Source organism: Brachycentrus maculatus, unplaced genomic scaffold (assembly GCF_059751285.1).
Source record: "Brachycentrus maculatus isolate JH-2025_06_01 unplaced genomic scaffold, ASM5975128v1 h1tg000301l, whole genome shotgun sequence".
Classification (NCBI taxonomy): domain Eukaryota; kingdom Metazoa; phylum Arthropoda; class Insecta; order Trichoptera; family Brachycentridae; genus Brachycentrus; species Brachycentrus maculatus.
The window spans coordinates 191,839-211,909 of NW_028281052.1; the positions used below are offsets into that span (position 1 = coordinate 191,839).

The following is a 20,071-nucleotide window of genomic DNA, read 5'->3' on the forward strand; positions in this document are numbered from 1 at the left end:
GTTAACGATAAAAATAACATTGCATTTATATGATGCAGTGCCCTATGCACCATTGAAGTGCGGATAATGGTTTGAATGAAGAAATTTTTGTAGAAATGTAACGAACTGTCAAATCAGTATTCCGATAATATGGCAACATGATGGTATTGTTATACGTAAATAAATGGACGCTCCGTTTCGATGTCACTTCTCATCGCAAAAAGAAGTTGCAGGGTAAATCTTTAGACTAGAAAGTATTTAAGTATAAGTTTATATGATGCAGTGCCCTATGCACCACCGGGTGCGGATAAGGGTTTGAAGAAGAAAGAATCATCAAATATTTTGTATACACAGGTATACTTTGCTAATTATTTAAAAGAAATTGTTAAAATCCTATTAAGAAATTAGCCATTTTTTTTTAAAAATGTTTGATTATTTTGCTGTCAATTATATGTACATAGCATTAAATTATTAGCATATTATCTTACTGTTAATTATATTATTCAATTATAGCATTAACTTATTTAATTTGTTAATTATAGCATTAAATTATTTGCATACTTTTGAGAGAGACAAGAGACCTTTGCAACCAGACTTAGACAGAGTTATATTTTGGTTGATTCCCAACACAAGTAACCATAAGGTATCATATTATGTGCTCAAAAGGAAGTATCTATACAATCAGGGTATGTAAATTTTTGTCCGCCTCCGTAGTGTAATGGTCAGCACGCTCGGCTACTGTTCTGGAGGTCCCGGATTCGATTCACAAGGGGGGGGTCAAATAAATATAAGTGATTTTTTTACTCTGATATTTATTCAATATTACCCTGGTACCTGAAGCGGAAGGCTGATCACCTTTCCTTCAAGTGCTAACGATAAAAATAGCACTGCATTTTTTTTAAAATTACCTAACGTCCAAGTGACTCTGAAATCTAGCTACGGCTTATGCAACACCGTTTATCATGTCCCTACTCAGGCTTCAACTTTATAAGTTTAATAGCCTATGTCTACTTGTGAGTGGATTTACTCTTTATATTTAAAGTTACTATAATTTAATGTATGTCCGCCTCCGTAGTGTAATGGTCAGCATGCTCGCCTACCGTTCTGGAGGTCCGGGGTTCGATTCCCAGGGGGGTTTAATAAATATAAGTGATTTTTTCACTCTAATATTTATTCAATATTACACTGGACTGGTACCTGAAGTGGAGGGCTGATCACCTTTCCTTCATGTGTAATCGATCAAGATAACACTGCATTTATATGAATGCAATGCCATTTATATGAGGTGCAGATAAGGGTTTGAATGAAGAAATTTTTGTAGAAATGTAACCAACGGTCAAATCAGTATTCCGATAATATGGCAACATAATCATGTGTTATATTTAAATATATGGACGCTCCGTTTCAATTCACTTCTTATCACAAAAAGAACTTGCAGGGTAAATCTTTAGATTAGAAAGTAACAGTATTTAAAATTTTATGTTTGTATTTTTACAGTATATTTACACTGGTACATAATAAAAATTTTATTGTATTGTTTGTTTTTCATTTTATTTTCTTTTATTATTTCAATCACATGAATCTACGGGAGGATGTGGCTATACACGATTGGCTATAAGAAGCTGTTCAAATTTATATAAACACTATATCAAAAAATTATATAAACACCATATCGATTTAAATTTTACAAGAATAAGTCATAGAAATTCTTTTCAGAGCCCCAGATGAATAAAAATTTAGGGAAAATGCAAAAGGATTTAACTGGAAAAAAAATTAAGATATGGAAATATTCAAACACTCGTGAATTCAAATAGAGAAATGGTGACATCTCAGCATACATGAAGAAGATTATAGAAGTCTGGGCATTTACGGGACTAACAATCATCATAGGCTGGTTTAAGTGATTACTTTACACATATCGCTCACTCCTTTCAACAACGTCATATATAAAAAATCGTCAATTTTCAGTTGTGCACGTTTTCGGAATGCCCAGAAAATGTACTATATCCCAGCAAAAGCGGCATATTTTTAACTTAATATTTACCCGCTACAGGGCAGAAAGAGTTGTTTGCATTTTGAAGAAAAAGTATTGTTTAATTATTTTTTTAAATATACTAATTTCAAATGGAGAAAAAACATTCAGATTTTACCTAAAAGATTTTTTTTATACATTTTATTATATTTTTGAACTTTAAAAACGATCTCCTGAAAAATCAAGTTTTTTGATATATGACGTTGTTGAAAGCAGTGAGCGATATGTAACATTCCACAATTCTGATTTTCAATTCTGAACTACCCATGTTTGACAGCCACACTACTCAAATTCTTGGAAGTTCTAATTATATTGATTAATTTAGAGAAAAAAAACTGTTTGAATTAATTATAATTTCGCTGGAGACATCTATGATGAGATGAGATAAACTTTTTATTTAGCAGAAACTCTTTCACTTGTGTGTGAAAATAATAATAAATCCTATTTGGAGATAATATAGATTTGTGAACAAGTATTTGGGCACACTCAAAATGTTCTAGAGAAATGGTGTTTTAAATACATACTTAGTAAATCAGAGTGCCATTTAAATAAATATATTTCTTTTGTTTTCTTAACTTTTGGTACGGATTGTAAGTTTTGTAACCCAACTGTGTCACAATCGCTGTCTTATATGATTATTTTGAATTGTAATATAATTTTTAGTCATTAAAAAGGCATCTTTAAAAGGTACTTGCCTAAGCGGTCAACTTTTCAAAGGTAGTGTGATTCAAGTGATGAATTAACCTGTCAGGGAGTCCGGGGCCGTACATGATCCGAACAAAAATTTTAAAGGACTTTGGCCGTATGTGAACGGCCGCGCTTACAACTGTGGGGTCAGTCAACTTGAGGATCGAATAATATCTATTGATAACACACACCAGATAGCAATTGCCAATTCCAAGAAAACATTCCTCAAAACACGCAAAAAGCAACTATGCAAAACGCGTTATACAAATTCGTGCATTTTTTACTATTACTAGTACAAATTTGCTTGGTTTTTACGGTAAGTCTTTAAAAAATTTGTTGGTAAATGACGTGATAAAGGAAAATGCAAAAAATGGAAAAGACTCTGCAAGAAAATGGAGAAATAGTGCTTTAAATCCGTCTTTAGTAAACCATTTCAACAAATATATTTCATTAATTGATTCGGCAGTCACTTTGTGGTAAAATCTATCCATTTTTAATTAATGTTTTACTTAGTAAATACCACTAAGTAAAATATTCATTAAAAACAAATATATTTCTTTTGTTTCCTTAACTTTTGGTGGGAATCTTCAGTTTTGGAATCGGTCACTAACCCAACAGTGTCACAATCGCTGTCTTATATTATTATTTTGATTATACACACTGCATTATACACATGGAACAATGACCAGGAACAAATGGATTACATTCGTTAAAGAACGGTGACCTGAGGTTGCTGAGTCTGGATTTCAGCGGACGTGTTGAACTCTTTATAACTCCTTGGTGCGAAGTAGACTCGAGAGTGGCTCGATGATTTGGGGGGCACACGAGCTTAAGTACTCTCTTATGGTAGAGAAAGTCCAAAAGAAGTTTCTGAGGTATCTCTACATGAGAGAGTATGGCTATTATCCTTGGCTCTACCCGACCCAGTTTCTCCAGGGTATGCTTGGCTACAATAGTTTAGAGACTAGAAGGAATGTGTATTTAATTACGCATTTTTATCGATTGTTGTGTGGTATGATTGATAATCCTGAAATTATCCGGAGCATTAGTCTGTATGTTCCCGATAGTTACCTAAGACAGCTTCGGCATAGATTGTTTCACATTCCTAAATACAGGATCAACCTGCCGATGGTTATGCCAGTAGGAAGAGCTACTCCTATGTTGAACAATATTACATTGGATATTGATCTGTTCCATGTGTCTGAAGGAGTTTTCTGAAGCAGGATTCTTCTACATCTTTAACAAGAGTCTTTTTGCTTTCTTTTTAATGTATACATCTTAAATATATTGTTTGATATGTATATATTAATTTTTGAATAAATTGAAATCGAAATTCGGACTTTCTTCCGCAGGCCACCAAGACAATCGAATAATGCTTTCCCGAACCATATAAAAAGGGAAGCCCATGCTTCGATATCCAGCAATGTGACTACTACGACCTCTTGTTACGACAGTTGGACAATCACCAAATAATTATTTTGAATAAAATCGCAACTGTATAGTTGCGATTTTATTCAAAATAATTATCAGATTATTTTTCTATTTTAACCACGACATTTTACTTAAAAGTGTGACGTCATCGTAGTGACGCTGTCAAAGAAAACGTATGAAATAAAACATCAATAATTTTTATATAAAACATGTTTACTGGTGTAAATATTTTTTATCTAACAAAATATGTTGCTTATAGCATTGACTATGATAAAAATAAAATTATAAAAAGTAAACGAAAAAGACAAAAAAAATTCACTCCACAGATACAGCTTTGTCCGCAGAAACTCACTCCCGGACATATGAAGTAATGTGTAAAGTCTGTCAAATCTTTAAAAAATACAAACCAGGACTTCCAGATGCACCATATTAATTCCGGTCAAACCGGGACATCTGGAACGCCTTCATGTGAAGAACTTTAACATGTTATTATTATACAATTCTAAAAAAAGTTTGAGATTTTTTGTTTATTTTTATTTTTTCTAAAATACAAAAGTAGTTCCTATACGTATATATCTAAAAGGTATGTTTGGTGTTTTTTTTTGTAGCATAATATGCATAATTAAGCTTTCCCTTACGGTGCTGAAACATAACAGCGAGAAACGGTGATATGTATTTTGTACACCAAATGAAAATGTGATTTAAAAACGGGAAAAATGTATATATTTCTAAATGTTGCTTGCATTGATCATAATAGAAGTTGAAATGTAACAATTTTGTAATTTTAGCTCTAACAAGTATCTGAAAACGAGAAAAAATACATCGTAAGTAGCTGCAATAGCTGGCGTAGCGACACGACCGCCGCGTATGACAATCTGCTCACTACTGGCGCAACTACACCCGCTTTGACATGCCCGTATACGTAAAACACGGCACGCACGCACTGAGAAAGGTTTGTGTATTGATGATTTTATCCCCGATTTTTCACATATTATTTATTTCCGTCGCTGCAAATGAATAATTTTATATTATAATACTTTTATGTAATACATAACTATATTACGGAGGAATACAAAAATTTCAAATTTATTATATTTTATATTGATATTCTCATTTTTACAGTCGAGTAGTAGTAAATACATATCACCGGGAGGGAAAGGTTAACTATTGTCTTTCTACACTTTTAATACTTAAAATATATTAATTTCGAGTCCTCATTCCATTTGTCTATATTTATTTTGTACATAATAAATAAAGCGATAAATAAATAAATTTTGCTAGAATACTTATTATCCTAATTATCTTTGAGATGAGTAGATTCACTAGAACGAGTCAACATTACATCGTGCGTACACATGGCCCCGATGCAGTGCTTGAGCTGGCACATGCCTCCTTCGTTAGACACCGACGCTTGCACATTCTTATCAGATAGCATGGCCATGTTCTTCCTGGGCCGGAGCTCCGTCCCCGCTATGATATTCCTCTTGATGTTGTCTACGAGCCGAGTGACGGAGAAGTCGGCTATGGCGGCCTGCTGGCTGATGGAGTTGCCCGCCATCTTGGCCACTGAAGATTCGCTGATTTCGTGGAACAATTGGAAAATCCACAGTTTCAGAACGGAAAATATAACTAACGGGCTTTCGTATTCATTTGGCACGATTCCGTCAACTTCGCTTTCGAAAAATGAAAGCAGTGGAAACCAAATACGGGTCCTGAAACAACAAGAATAATAACTTTCAGTAATTTTTAATTAAATACAATTAAAAAAAATATTTCATGCAATCATTATCTAAAGAACACCGATATTGTATCTCAGTAATTTGTTGTACAACTTTCTTCTTCTTCAAACCCTTTTACGCACCCCAATGGTGCATAGAGCACTGCATCATATAAACACAGTGCTATCTTGATTGTTAACACATGAAGGAAGAGTAATCAACCCTCTGCTTCAGATACCAGTCCAGGGTAATATTGAATAAATGTTAAGAGTGAAAATTTCACTTATATTAATTTCCCCCCCCCCTGGGAATTGAACCCGGGACCTCCAGAACGGTAGCCAAGCGTGCTGACAATTACACTACGGAGGCGGCCGACCATTACACTATGGAAGCGGAGGCCTACAATTAGTAAAATAAAATATTTTAATCACTAATTTTGTGATTTTCCATTTTATAATTTACTATATAACTTTGTTTGAAAGTAATAATTAGTCTTGGGGAAGAAGCTGTTTGCTTCGAAATGAAATTATAATTAGATATGTATTGATTCTTACAGTTTAGTAGACTCGAAAACTCAGTGTTTAACTCTATCCACGCGGCTCGCATAACCGTTTGTGTTTTTACAAAACATTCCCCACACGCGGCTGACATAACCGTATGTGTTTTCACTTAGGTCCAAGTTTCGAACCTCAGTTTAACTTGGAGGGATTTTTTCATGGTGTGGAACTTTGGATAAAATAATACGTCAATCCTTGGCCTTATGACATCTGTTGAAATATCTGACTAGTAATTTGTAACATCGCAAGGATAAATAAAATAACAGATCCCTGATTTTTCTTGCGGTCGGTAATTAGTCTGCGCCATAATCATGCCCCATATCTGTCTCACTCTCGACGCTATGCATCGCCAGTGGGTAAGAGTGACACACGATGCGTGCTTTGATTTATTTATGTTACGATCTTATTTGTTTATATTACGATATATTTCAAGAATAATGTGACACAAGTGTATTATAGAGTACCAAAAAGGCACAATGAATCCCATTGAACGTTTTTGTTAAGGAAAATAAATCCTTTCTTAACTAAATTCATGATAAAAGTAATCCTTTTAAAAACGGCTAAATACCGCCGCGTACGGGCGTCTCTCAGGAACAAAGTTGACGCAGTTAAAAGGTTAATTTTAACATATTGAACCCTGGATAAATAAACATTCGTCCACGCGACGACTTTCTCCGATAAACTCAAGTGCACTCACTTCCCTGCACCCCCCCCCCGCACCCGCCAGCCTTTGTTTACGGAATAGTGATTTATTGTTAAATGTCTCTTACATTCATTCCTAATAAACCAAACTTACAACATTTTGAGTGTGTCCAAATACTTGTTCACAAAATCTGGATTATCTCCAATTACAGGAGTTATTTTCATATTATTTTTTGACATCTCATCAAAGATGAAGAAGAATATGGAAGTCTGGGCATTTACGGGGCTGACGACCGTCATCGGCTGGTTTGAGTGGCCACTTTACACACGTGTAACATTCACCAATTCTACCCATTATTCTAAGTTCTAGTGATTCAAGAACAAGGTTTCTAAATTGGTTCATATATATAGAACTTCCAAGAATTTGAGTAGTGTGGTTGTCAATAATGGGTAGAATTGGTGAATGTTACACGTGTGTAAAGTGGCCACTAAAACCAGCCGATGACGGTCGTCAGCCCCGTAAATGCCCAGACTTCCATATTCTTCTTCATCTTTGATGAGATGTCAAAAAATAAACCAAACTTAAGTGTCATGTAACCAGTTAATATTCTTAATAAATACTTTTGATAATTTTTACATTTTTAATTGCGTAGTCCGCCTGACGAATGTTTAGTTACTATGTATAACAAATATAGTTTAGTTATCTAGGATTTAAAAAAAGTCATCATTAAAAATTTTAGGAAGAGGAATAAGACGAGTTATTAGTTTGCTTCCCAGAGATATTTGTACGGCCGTCTGATCTATTTAGTTTTGTATCGATCCGGGATCAAATCCGATTTGGATAGCCCTGAATTAGTGGATGTGGCCGACAATTATCCGCAAGAATAGAGAATAGGAGTGAGGAGTACCTCATGGAGTCCCCCTGCATCAGGGCCTGGTTGTTGGAGAGGGTGTGGTAGTAGAGGAACAGGCGAGAAGTGATGTAGAACGCTATGAACACGTCGATAGAATAATGTTCATGAGCAGCGAGAATGAAGAATATCCCAAACATGTTCATCAACCAGGTCACTATGTGGAGGAGGTACAGGCTTCGGGAAGTGTCTGAAATTTAAAAAAAATCATTATTATACGAGAGAAAAAAATATATAAATTGGGAATAAATCGGAGGTTATAATTTATTTTTTGATTACTTCCATATTCTTCTTCATCTATGTTGAGATGTTAAAAAATAATACTTTTTCATCTATGTTGATATCAATAAAAAAAAATTATTGATTTGGCGTTTAATTCGTAGAACTCCATTTTAATTTATGTATTAATTTTAAATCAAACACAGATTTTTTGAGTCTACTAAGTTGAATTTTATTAACAAAAACACATAAAAATCTTCCTCGAAAGATATCAAGAGGAAGATCAAAAAATTCACGAATGCTGCAGAAAGATAACATGGTTCGAAGGCATGGCCTAGGTGACATTGTCCATGACAGGAGGACCTGAGGACGAGGAGAGCTTATCCCAACAGGCTACTAAGACGATAAGTTGAGATGTAGCCAGGAAGAAGAAGAAATTGACTTCAATAAAAAAGGTGACACTCACACTCGGTGATGAAGAAGTTGAGCAGCGTGAGCGCCACGGTGTGCCCGGAGAACATGTAGTCCCCGCAGGTGCGCACGCCGCGCACGGACATGCCCGCGCCCGTCCAGATGGCGGAGGCCTGCCCGAGGCGCCGGCTCCAGCTGGAGAACTCCCCCTCGGCCGGGTAGCTGCGCGGGGCGCACTTGAGGTGCCCCCCGGGCACGCTCAGCGACGTGATCAGCATCGTGATGCAGCGCAGCAGGAACACCGTGCCCGACAGCGCGAAGAACCGACGCAGCAAAATGAACCTGAGCAAAAAATACACAGGCGTAAAATTCATACTTGAAGGTCAGTGGTTTTCACAAGTCCAAATACTAGTTCACAAATCTGGGTTTTTTCCATTTTGAGATCTCAACATAGATGAAGGAAAGTGAAGGAAGATGACTTCCTTCATTTTTCAATGTTGAAAGAACTGACATTTTTCAATATTTTCCAAAAACGTATACAGCGGAACCTCTCATAACCAGCACCTCTCATAAGGAATAATTCGCATAACGAGAAATTCACAAAACAAGCAAATAAAATTGAAAAAGTTGCTCCCTTTACGAGCGAAATTTCACATGAGTTACAGAGAAAGGGCAAGTCCCCTTTTCACAACATTCACTTGTAAGCTGGGACTTCCGCACCAGTCAAAACAAAACAAAATTCGCATAAAGAGTGTTTCGTGTGAAGATTAAGATTCCGGAACGAATTATGCTCGTTATGAGAGGTTCCACTGTATTTTGTACAATGAAAATTAAATTCTATTTTTTTCATCTCATATCAACCCTGTGATGGGTGTTGCAATTGGATAAAAAAAAAACAACAAAAAGTACATATTGTATGATAACCCAAAACAAATTTATCAGTATCTAAACATTCTCTAAATATTAAAAGATAAATATATTATCTATGACGCATATTACAGAAAAAAAAACAGTTTAAATAAAACAATATTTAGAGAGAATAAAAACACATCTGTTCACTGAATAAATAATATAAATCAAACTTTAAAAATGGCATTTCTATAAAAATGTGTTTCATTTTCTCTAGCGGACTGCAATAAGGTTTGCTTGGCTTGCTATTCCAGATGATTGTGGATTTTTAATTTGGTATTGAATAAAAAAAACATTCACATAAAAAAATATTGATTGCGACAGCATCTAAATTATTGCTGACTGGGATTATGATCTTATTGACTAGTTTATCAATGGACATCACTAATGATGAAGTTTGCACATATCACTCCGAAACCGGTAGACATGAAGTAGTGTTTTTAAATGGTATTATACAAAGCGAATGATAAATAAAACATTTCAAACAAAACAGAACTATGATTGAAAGAAACGGCATTGATGTTTCAAATTTGGCGTACTGTATCTTTAAGAGTCCAAGACGTGTATGCGTAATGGCAGATACAGGGTTTGATATTTCACAGTCTCATTATTAACCCTTTGCACTCGAATGGCGATAATATGTCGACACGGTAAATTCCCCAGTAAATTGGTTGGCTACTATATGTCGCCACTATGTACCGTTATGTTGTTTAAATAATAAAAGGCTGGGATACGTACTAACGCAGGTACAATTATATCCCGCCAGTTGCTCAAGGTCCTTGCTAAAATTCATTCACTTAAAGTTTGTGAAGACTTTAGTAGATCAGTTGGTAGGGGACTTTCCGCAGATTCCAAAATACATTGACAAAATTAGTGTCGGGTTGTGGTCAGTGTCGCGGACTCTTAAGTCAGAGTTTCTCAGCGCAAACCCACTCTACCACAATTTGATACCTACATATTTCTAATAATGATCCGATTACAGAAATAGCATGAAATTGAAATATTTGTGTAAATAATAAAAACACAATTTCGTTTTTTTTAATTATATAGTTACTTATACTTATTTATAACCCTTATCCGCACCCAATGGTGCATAGGGCACTGCATCAAATCGACGCAGTGTTATCTTGATCATTACTTACATGAAGGCAAGGTGATCACTCTTGCGCTACACAAACCAGTCCAGAGTAATATTAAATAAATATTACAGTGTAAAATCACTAATATTTAATTTTCACCCCCCCCTGGGAATCGAACCCGGGACCTCCGGCACGGTAGCTAAACACGCTGACCATTACACCACGGAGGCGGACGGATAATTATATGGAAGTAGATATTAATATATTCACCTGTGTTTGTGAAAAAGCAGGACCGAAATCCAAATGGCCATGAGAACGGAGCCGGTTATCTCGCACATGTCAAAGGCCCAAGGAATATGGGGGACATTGTCCAAGAAGAGATCGGGAAGCGGAGGGTATTTCTTCATGTCGGGGACCTTGTCGTGAACAATCACCATCACCACGGCCGTGACCCACGTCACAAGAAACACATAACCTGCAAAAAGTTTCTCAATCAATTCACAAACCCTAAGAATGCCCATCAGTTTTTCATGGACCTAAAACATTGTAACACACTCCTTATCATACATTGTTTATTTTTTATAATACCACCTTAACCTGTTAACCGGGCGGGACGCGTAAATACGTCAAACGTAAACAATATCGGGTACGGGAAGGACATATGAATACGTCCTTGAAATATATGTTTATTATATTATATATATTGACGTATATTTATCGAACAACAAAGGTATTAGTCATCCATACATGTCTCGACATGAATTTAAGACACGGAGTGAATCAGTATTCACGCCCGTTACAAGTTGCGTAATTGGACAGCGGACCGCCCGGTTAACAGGTTAAAAAACACGAATATGTGACTGCCTGTTTCGGAATAATCATTCCATCATCAGGTTAAATGTTCATCTTTATTTAGGACAATGTCCTGTTATTCTCCGGTCCGCTCCTGGGAGGTGGAAGACCAGCTTGTCTCTCCATCGTTTAGGTGGTCTTCCTTGGGGCCTGTCACCTCTTATGCTGCTGTCTGCTGCAAATTCTCACCATTCGATCCGAACTTGCACTTCCCAGATGATTTCTCCAGAAATGTCTTCTTCCTCTTCCCCATCGCACAACATCTTCGACATCGCAGATTACTCTTATTTCAGAGTTTCTTACTCTGTCGCGAAGTGTTATGCCTGCAATGGTCGTAGAGTCTTCATTTCGGTTGTTCTAAGAAGGCTTTTCGTTTTCGTGGAGTCAGTTCATTTATCCAAAAATAAAATTTTGAAAGAGAAAAGAAAACAAATGAATAACAATGAGAATATTTTTCAAAGTAGACTTGAAATTAAATTTAGTTGGTAATTTTTTTTTAAAATTCCACTGTGATTCATTTGTCTTGTTTCTCTCTTTCAAAATTTTATTTTTGTATAAATATCAGACCGTAAAAATTCTATTTTAATCAACATACATTTGAACTGGTGATGTAATGAATATTCCGAAACCGGTAGTCACGAATTAGTGTTTTTTAAAGTAGTATTACACAAAGTAAACAATGAATGATATAGAGAGTGTTATATTACCATACCACAAAGTTAACAATGCTTTTAATTTACAAAATATATTACACATTGTTGTCGGGTGGGTTTTTCATCAATCCTGACCCTGATTATATTACTAATTATTGTCGTATACTAATCACAAGTAAATGCAAACCCAATTCCGATCTGTACAATGTTTTTGCCATCTCTCGCACTCTACCAAAGGTAAGCAAATAGAAATCTTATAAGCATTTCCTGTTCTCTACTGACATATTTTTTATTTTTTTTATCACCCTTATCCGCACCTAATGGTGCATAGGGCACTGCATCAAAATGACGCAGTGTTATCTTGATCATTACTTACATGAAGGCAAGGTGATCATTCTTGCGCTTCAGGAACCAGTCCAGGGTAATATTAAATAAATATTACAGTGTTAAATCACTAATATTTATTTTTACCTCCCCCCCTGGGAATCGAACCCGGGACCTCCAGCACGGTAGCTAAACACGCTGACCATTACACCACGGAGGCGGACACACTGACATATACTGATGTAAAAGACGCTTTTAAGCATTTCCTGCAAACAATATGTTAAGAGGATGTTGGATGTGTTCGAAGGAAGCTAATTCCACATAAGCGTAATATTGAAGAAAGGAACAAACAACAGTATGAAAAACATTCTCTCTTGGTCAAAGGAATTTATGCAATAAAGTTGTTAAAACTGCTTCCGTTATCTATTTTAATTAAAAAAACACTTATCCGCACCCCAATGGTGCATAGGGCACTGTGTCATATAAACGCAGTGTTATCTTGATCGTTTACACATGAAGGAAAGGTGATCAGCCCTCCGCTTCAGGTACCAGTCCAGGGTAATATTGAATAAATATTACAGTGAAAAAATCACTTATATTTATTTTACCCCCCTTGGGAATCGAACCCGGGACCTCCAGAACGGTAGCCGAGCGTGCTGACCATTACACTACGGAGGCGGACAAGATAATATATCTATAGTCACTAAAAATAGAAACCAAGTTTAAAAGTCCTATCATAAGTAGATAACGGAAGTGGGCAGATTGAAAATAGATTTTGAATTTATTAAAACATTTATGTATTTATTCAACATTTATCTATTTGCCCTATCAATAATTAATAAAAATAAATAATAAAACCCTTATCCGCACCCCAATGGTGCATAGGGCACTGCGTCATATAAGGCAGTGTTATCTTGATCGTTTACACATGAAGGAAAGGTGATCAGCCCTCCGCTTCACGAACCAGTCCAGGGTAATATTGAATAAATATTACAGTAAAAAAATCACAATTATTTGAACCCCCCTGGGAATCCAACCCGGGACCTCCAGAATGGTAGCCGAGCGTGCTGACCATTACACTACGGAGGCAATTAATTGAAGATTATTATTTTTTGACATCTCATCAAAGATGAAGAAGAATATGGAAGTCTGGGCATTTACCGGGCTGACGACCGTCATAGGCTGGTTAAGTGATCACTTTACACACATGTAATATTCATCAATTCTACCCATTATTGACAACCGCACTTCTCAAATTCTTGGAAGTTCTATGTATATATATGAACCAATTTTGAAACATTGTTCTTGAATCACTAGAACTTCACTAGAGACATCTATTGGTGAGATGAAAAGAAGCTTTTTATTGAGCAGAAACTCTTTTATCAGTATGTGAGGTCCGAATCCTGGATTATAATCACACACATGAGAAACGCCAAAAAATATCATTTTCATTTTAATCATTTAAGCTTAACATTTTGAGTGTGTTCAAATAGTTGTTGACGGACACACTCAAAATGTTGTAATTAATTGAAGACCCTACACAGAGTCATCGATTACAACAGCATCATCCGTGCACTGCAGGTCGCAAAGTTTCCGGAATGGGGAGATAGTTGTCACTCAGCCAGAACCAGGCCGGCATTTCAAAAAATGGAATTCACGAAGATGATGAAGAGTAATGGTGCAAGGACGCAGCCTTCTAAAGACCTCGAACCGATGGCCGCAACTTACATTAAATATTACAGAGATAACCTTGTACTAAATCAAGGGTGGCCAACCCGCGGTCCGCAAGCCGCATGCGGCCCACCGGGTGTCTACTTGCGGCCCGCCGAGCAAATCACACATTTTTTCCTTAAGTGTACACAAAACCACCAAAAGAACATTCCATCGTGCGTAGTTCGTATCATATCCCATATATGGGAGTATTTCACTATCCTCACAATTTTAAGACCCATAATGGCGTCAACTAGTAAAGACGTTGGACTAAAGAAGAGAAGAGTAACAGAAGAATGGAGAAGTTTTTAAGACAGATGGACAATAAACTATTTTTTCGTGGAATTTAAAACAAAGCCAACATGCCTGATATGCAATGATTCTGTTTCTATCTTGAAAAAGTATAACATTAAACGGAATCACCAGGCTAAACATGTTAATAAGATTGGAAAGTAACTTATAATATATATGTATATTTGCTTTGAATAATAAAATAAATTTTGTTTTACGGCCCGGTAGGAAATCACATTTCTAAAATGTGGCCCGGCTACTGAAAATGTTGGCCACCCATGTACTAAATGATATAAGTGTGTTTATAAAAAGATAAAGAAGTTCAAGGGCATTTAAAAACATATCTTGGGCTATGATGTTTTTCTTTTGTATGTACGAATATAAATATTTTATTTCGAGAAATAAAAATACTTTGTGTTCTGATCCACTCACATTTTTATTTCACCAACTAGTTTCGGCAACAACCTGTTGCCCTCTTCAGGGTTACATTTATTACTAAATATATATATATATAAAAAGAAACAGTGTACAAGTTGTTACCCCCACCCCTACCCTTTTGAAACCCAACAACTTGTACACTGTTTCTTTTTATTTATATATATTTAGTAATAAATGTAACCCTGAAGAGGGCAACAGGTTGTTGCCGAAACTAGTTGGTTAAATAAACATTTTTATTTAACCAACTAGTTTCGGCAACAACCTGTTGCCCTCTTCAGGGTTACATTTATTACTAAATATATATATGTATATAAAAAGAAACAGTGTACAAGTTGTTACCCCCACCCCTACCCTTTTGAAACCCAACAACTTGTACACTGTTTCTTTATATATATATATATATTTAGTAATAAATGTAACCCTGAAGAGGGCAACAGGTTGTTGCCGAAACTAATTGGTTAAATAAAAATGTGAGTGGATCAGAACACAAAGTATTTTTATTTCTCGAAATAATATATCAATATGATCCACAAAGTTAATGCTTTCAATATTCAAAACATAAATATTTTATTTATTAATATATTTCATCATACATATTATTATAAATTATTATAATTTGCCCTCACAGAGTATTCCCGTGCCCAGGGCACATTTTACAATACTTATTTTTAAAAAACTATACAAAGAAAAATTTTTATGATATGTAATCAAATATGTCGGCCTCCGTAGTGTATTGGTCAGCACGCTCAGCTACAGTTCTGAAGGTCCCGGGTTCGATTTCTCTATTTCTAATTCATTCTAATTTTGAAAGTTTTCTAATTCATTTGAAAAAAAAAAAAAAAAACTAACTAACCATCACGCCGCTTCCCCGCAGGGGTAGGCAGAGAGAATAGAGCGCCACACCACTCTGTCCTTGCAAACATTCTTCGCCTCTTCCACGTTCATGCATCTCCTCATACATACCCGCCGATTGTTACGACTCCTAACCTGACCACTTTCAAGTATTTGGCATACCTGATCGTGCCATGTTTTTCTCGGTCTTCCTCTGCTTCTTTTCCCAAATTCATTTGAATTTAGGATATTATGTATGGTAATGAATTCCATTTGTTGGTTAATTTTATCCTTACTATTCTGTACAGTAAACCCAGATAGAGTTATATGGATTAAACCCATAATACATTTTAATTCTCTTTGTTCTGAAAATCTCTTTGTTAGACTAATACCAATACTCATAATAGAAGATTATATTATTTTGAAATGTAAATGCTCCCAGTAATACATTTATCAACACCTCCATGACCTTTGGATGAAACAACACGACTATCACGAGTTATTCATCAAAGTTTGTTGTCATACAAAAAAATCTATTGATTAAATTTAATACAAATCATTTGTAACTTACCGTTATTATTCGAACGAGTCCAGTTTTCTGATCCAGTGCACAATGTAATGCACGTATCATAATGCTGATACCAATCTGCATTCTGGCATTGTATATATATATAAAACCCTTATCCGCACCCAATGGTGCATAGGGCACTGCGTCAAATAAACGCAGTGTTATCTTGATCGTTTACACATGAAGAAAAGGTGATCAGCCTTCCGCTTCAGGTACCATTCCAGGGTAATATTGAATAAATGGTAATTTTGAATAAATGTTATAAATGACCTCCAGAACGGTAGCCGAGCGTGCTGACCATTACACTACGGAGGCGGACAAAATAAATGTTAGAGTGAAAAAATCATTCATTTGACCCCCCTCCCTGGGAATCGAACCCGGGAACTCCAGAACGGTAGCCGAGCGTGCTGACCATTACACTACGGAGGCGGACAAAATAATTGTTAGAGTGAAAAAATCATTCATTTGACCCCCTCCCTGGGAATCGATCCCGGGAACTCCAGAACGGTAGCTGAGCGTGCTGAACATTACACTACGGAGGTGGACAAACTAATGTTCAATGATGTTAAAAGAGTGATGAGACAATTGGTCAGTAAAACTAATTGAAATAATACATCAACTTGTTTTATTTAACACAATTTACATTTTAAATATGTTATGAGTCAACAAAATAGTCAAATTATCAACATGAATGAGTAATATGTATTCCAAGTGACAGAGACAAGCAATATGATACACGCGTGAATCACGAATGGTGATTGACACACTCCTACACTGTAGGTGGTTCGTGTTAAATAACAAAGTCCAAAATTATTTTTATCTTAACATTAAACTGATAATTTTGTTATGTTTTAATGTTTTTATATGCGATGGAACTCCATTATATCAGATTGAGTAAAAAAACACAACTTTAAATTAAAACAGTGCCAGTTTAACATAACTTCTAACCCTTTTCGCACCCAATAGTGCATGGGGCACTGAATCGCAGTGACAACGTGTTATCTTGATTGTTACTTACACGAAGACAAAGTGATCACTCCTGGGCTTAAAAGCGGTACTACGCAATGTGAACATGAATGATAAGGAGGGTGTTATATTACCATACCACAAAGTTAATAATGTTTTAAATATACAAAAAAATGTTAATTTCTGGTTCCAACCCTTATGTATGGAAGCGAAGCATGGAGTTGACAAAAGAAGGATGAAAGCAGACTGAATGCAGTCGAAATGCGATCGCTCAGACGAATGTGTGGCAAAACGATGTTTGATAGATGTTCGAATGGTGAAATAAGGAAAGAATGTAAGGCTGAGATAAGCATTATCGATAAAATTAAGAAAGGTGTGTTGAGATGGTTTGGACATGTGGAGCGTATGAGTGAAGAAAGAACGGTTAAACAAATTTATGAGGCGAATGTAGTTGGAAAAAGAAGCAGAGGACGACCGAGGAAAACTTGGCACAATCAGGTATGTCAAATACTTGAAAGCGGCCGGGTCAGGAGTCGTAATAATCGTCGGGTATGTATGAGGAGATGCATGAATGTAGAAGAGGCAAAGAATGTTTGCAAGGACAGAGTGGTATGGCGTTCCATTCTCTCTGCCTACCCCTGCGGGGAAGCGGCGTGATGGTTAGTTAGTTAGTTAGTTAAAAAATGTTAATATTTATCTAAGCGATCGCATTTCAACGGTTTCTTCTCATCATTCTTTTGCCAATTTCAATTATATTCGCTTCCACAGATCAATGCTGGCAATAGCACTTTGTTTGGCTTCCATGGAAATATTTTTATTTGCAATCACTATATTTAGGGCACCATTTATTGTATTCTCTGCGTTAAATTTCCTGTTAATCTCTATATTCACTTTCCCATCCCTTAGAAACATACTTCCTATATATAAAAATTCTTGTAATTGTGTCTGGCTTTCATCATGTACATTAAATTTTACATTCTGTGACTTTTTTCTCTCTTCCCGTGACTTTCATTTTTTGCTAGCTAATTATCCATTCACATATCTCGCATTTTCATATTTGCGGATGAAACCGCCAGCTAGACTGACATTACACAAAAATAAAATGATAATTCCCGCCACAAAACCCAAATGAAGACATTAAAGTCTTCCTTAACACATTGACTGGCAAATTAGAAAAAAAATAAAACGATCTTTGGGGACACAACTGTAAACAGACTGCACATGTAGCACAACATGCGCACAAAGAGTTTAGAGTGAAAAAATCTTCTTCCTCTGACCCTTATCCGCACCCCAATGGTGCATAGGGCACTGCATCGTATAGACGCAGTGTTATCTTGATGGTTAAATACACAAAGGAAAGGTGATCAGCCTTCCGCTTCAGGTACCAGTCCAGGGTCATATTAAATAAATATTAGACTGAAAAGTCACTTGTTATTTTGACCCTCTTGGGAATCGAACCCAGGACCTCCAGCATGGTGGCCTAGCGCGCTAACCACTACACTATGGAGGTGGACTAATGGTGAAAAATCACTAATAATGTATTTATTTGACCCCCCTCTCTAGGAATCGAACCAGGGACCTCCAACAAGGTAGCCGAGCATGCTGACCATCACACTACGGAGGTGGACTGTACTTCACAGGATCATCATCCATACACACAATTTACATTTTCTATTATGTATTCAGTTTTAAATCAAACACAGATTTATTGAGTCTACTAAGTTGTATTTTACTAACAAAAACACATAAAAAATTAATATTGTGACAATTGTTTCGCCTAGTTATGGCATTTTCAAACGAATGTCATTCAGACATAGACTCAAAAATCTGTGTTTGATTTAAAAATTAATACATAAATTAAAATGGAGTTCTACAAATTAAACGCCAAATCAATAAATAAAATGAAAGTTCCCGCCACAAACCCAAATGAAGACTTAAAGTCTTTCTTAAATTCTAACTTGAATTAAAATTTTATGTAAACAGAAATAAAATATGAATGAATGAGAATGAAAAACATCTGTTGAAGCGGAACTCTAGAAGGCCGTAACATGTCATTGAGCCACGAGTGAAGGTTGCCGTGCGCTCCGGGTATGGGGTACTTACACAGACTGAGGAATGCTTTCCACACTTCGGGCTTGAGCCTAGAAGCTCGCCCGTCTTCAGAGGCTGGCCTCGATTGCACTTCAGGTTCAAAGTCATTATTTACAATTTTATTATTATTTGTATGTTCTCTGCACGAATCACTCACCCCTCGACCGACTTCGTAGCTCAAATTCGATAAATTGGATCCCATAAAATTAACATTAGCGGAAGTGAAATGTTTGAACGTGGGCTCTAGTAACCCTAACTGTATCATCGCTGCGTGATTTTGTTTTTGAAGAGATTTCACTAACAAATACAAACGTTTTCTGTCCTTTAATTTCAGAGTATTGATCGGATGTTCACTGAAGTCTCTTTCATTCAAACTTAAAATACAAGGACCGTCTAATTCATTGAAAGTTATGACACTTATGACGTCCGTCGATATTTTCTCTTTTATTAACCAATCTTCGACGTCTAAACTAGTCCAATTTACAACTGACATATTGAATTACTTTTAATACACGTATAAATCTTAATAAAATAAGACGAATTTCATTTACAAACGTAGTAAATTCACTATATAATGATACATATAAGAAATGTCATTTAAAAAAATAACGCTATTATAGACGAACGACGAACACAATGAAAACTAATGGAATTGGATAATAATATTCTATAACTACAAACGTCAACAGAGAAGAATTGCCATATAAAAAAATATGTTAAAAAAATACATTTAAAAATGGTACCTAAACGTACTTTTACAATTACGAACAGA

The 20,071-nt window shown here is 35.9% G+C and overlaps 1 protein-coding gene across 1 annotated transcript; it reads right to left on the minus strand.

Moving 5' to 3' along the window:
• Window positions 1-4,321: 4,321 nt before the first annotated feature.
• LOC148304840 (sphingomyelin synthase-related protein 1-like) lies at window positions 4,322-19,976 on the minus strand. The gene is made up of 5 exons (XM_088267607.1): window positions 19,312-19,976; window positions 10,846-11,050; window positions 8,643-8,929; window positions 7,955-8,147; window positions 4,322-5,841 (listed from the first exon to the last, which is right to left on the minus strand). The coding sequence occupies exons 1-5, from the start codon at window positions 19,790-19,792 to the stop codon at window positions 5,424-5,426; spliced, it is 1,584 nt and encodes a 527-aa protein (XP_088123733.1). The 5' UTR covers window positions 19,793-19,976; the 3' UTR covers window positions 4,322-5,423.
• Between the last annotated feature and the right edge of the window lie 95 nt (window positions 19,977-20,071).

Coding starts and splice junctions, on each gene's coding strand:
- LOC148304840 (XM_088267607.1), bottom strand. CDS start 19,792: ATGTCAGTTGTAAATTGGACTAGTTTAGACGTCGAAGATTGGTTAATA. Junction 8,930..10,845: donor CTGCTTTTTCACAAACACAG/GTGAATATATTA, acceptor TTTTTTGCTCAG/GTTCATTTTGCTGCGTCGGT. Junction 5,842..7,954: donor ATGCAGGGGGACTCCATGAG/GTACTCCTCACT, acceptor TTGTTGTTTCAG/GACCCGTATTTGGTTTCCAC.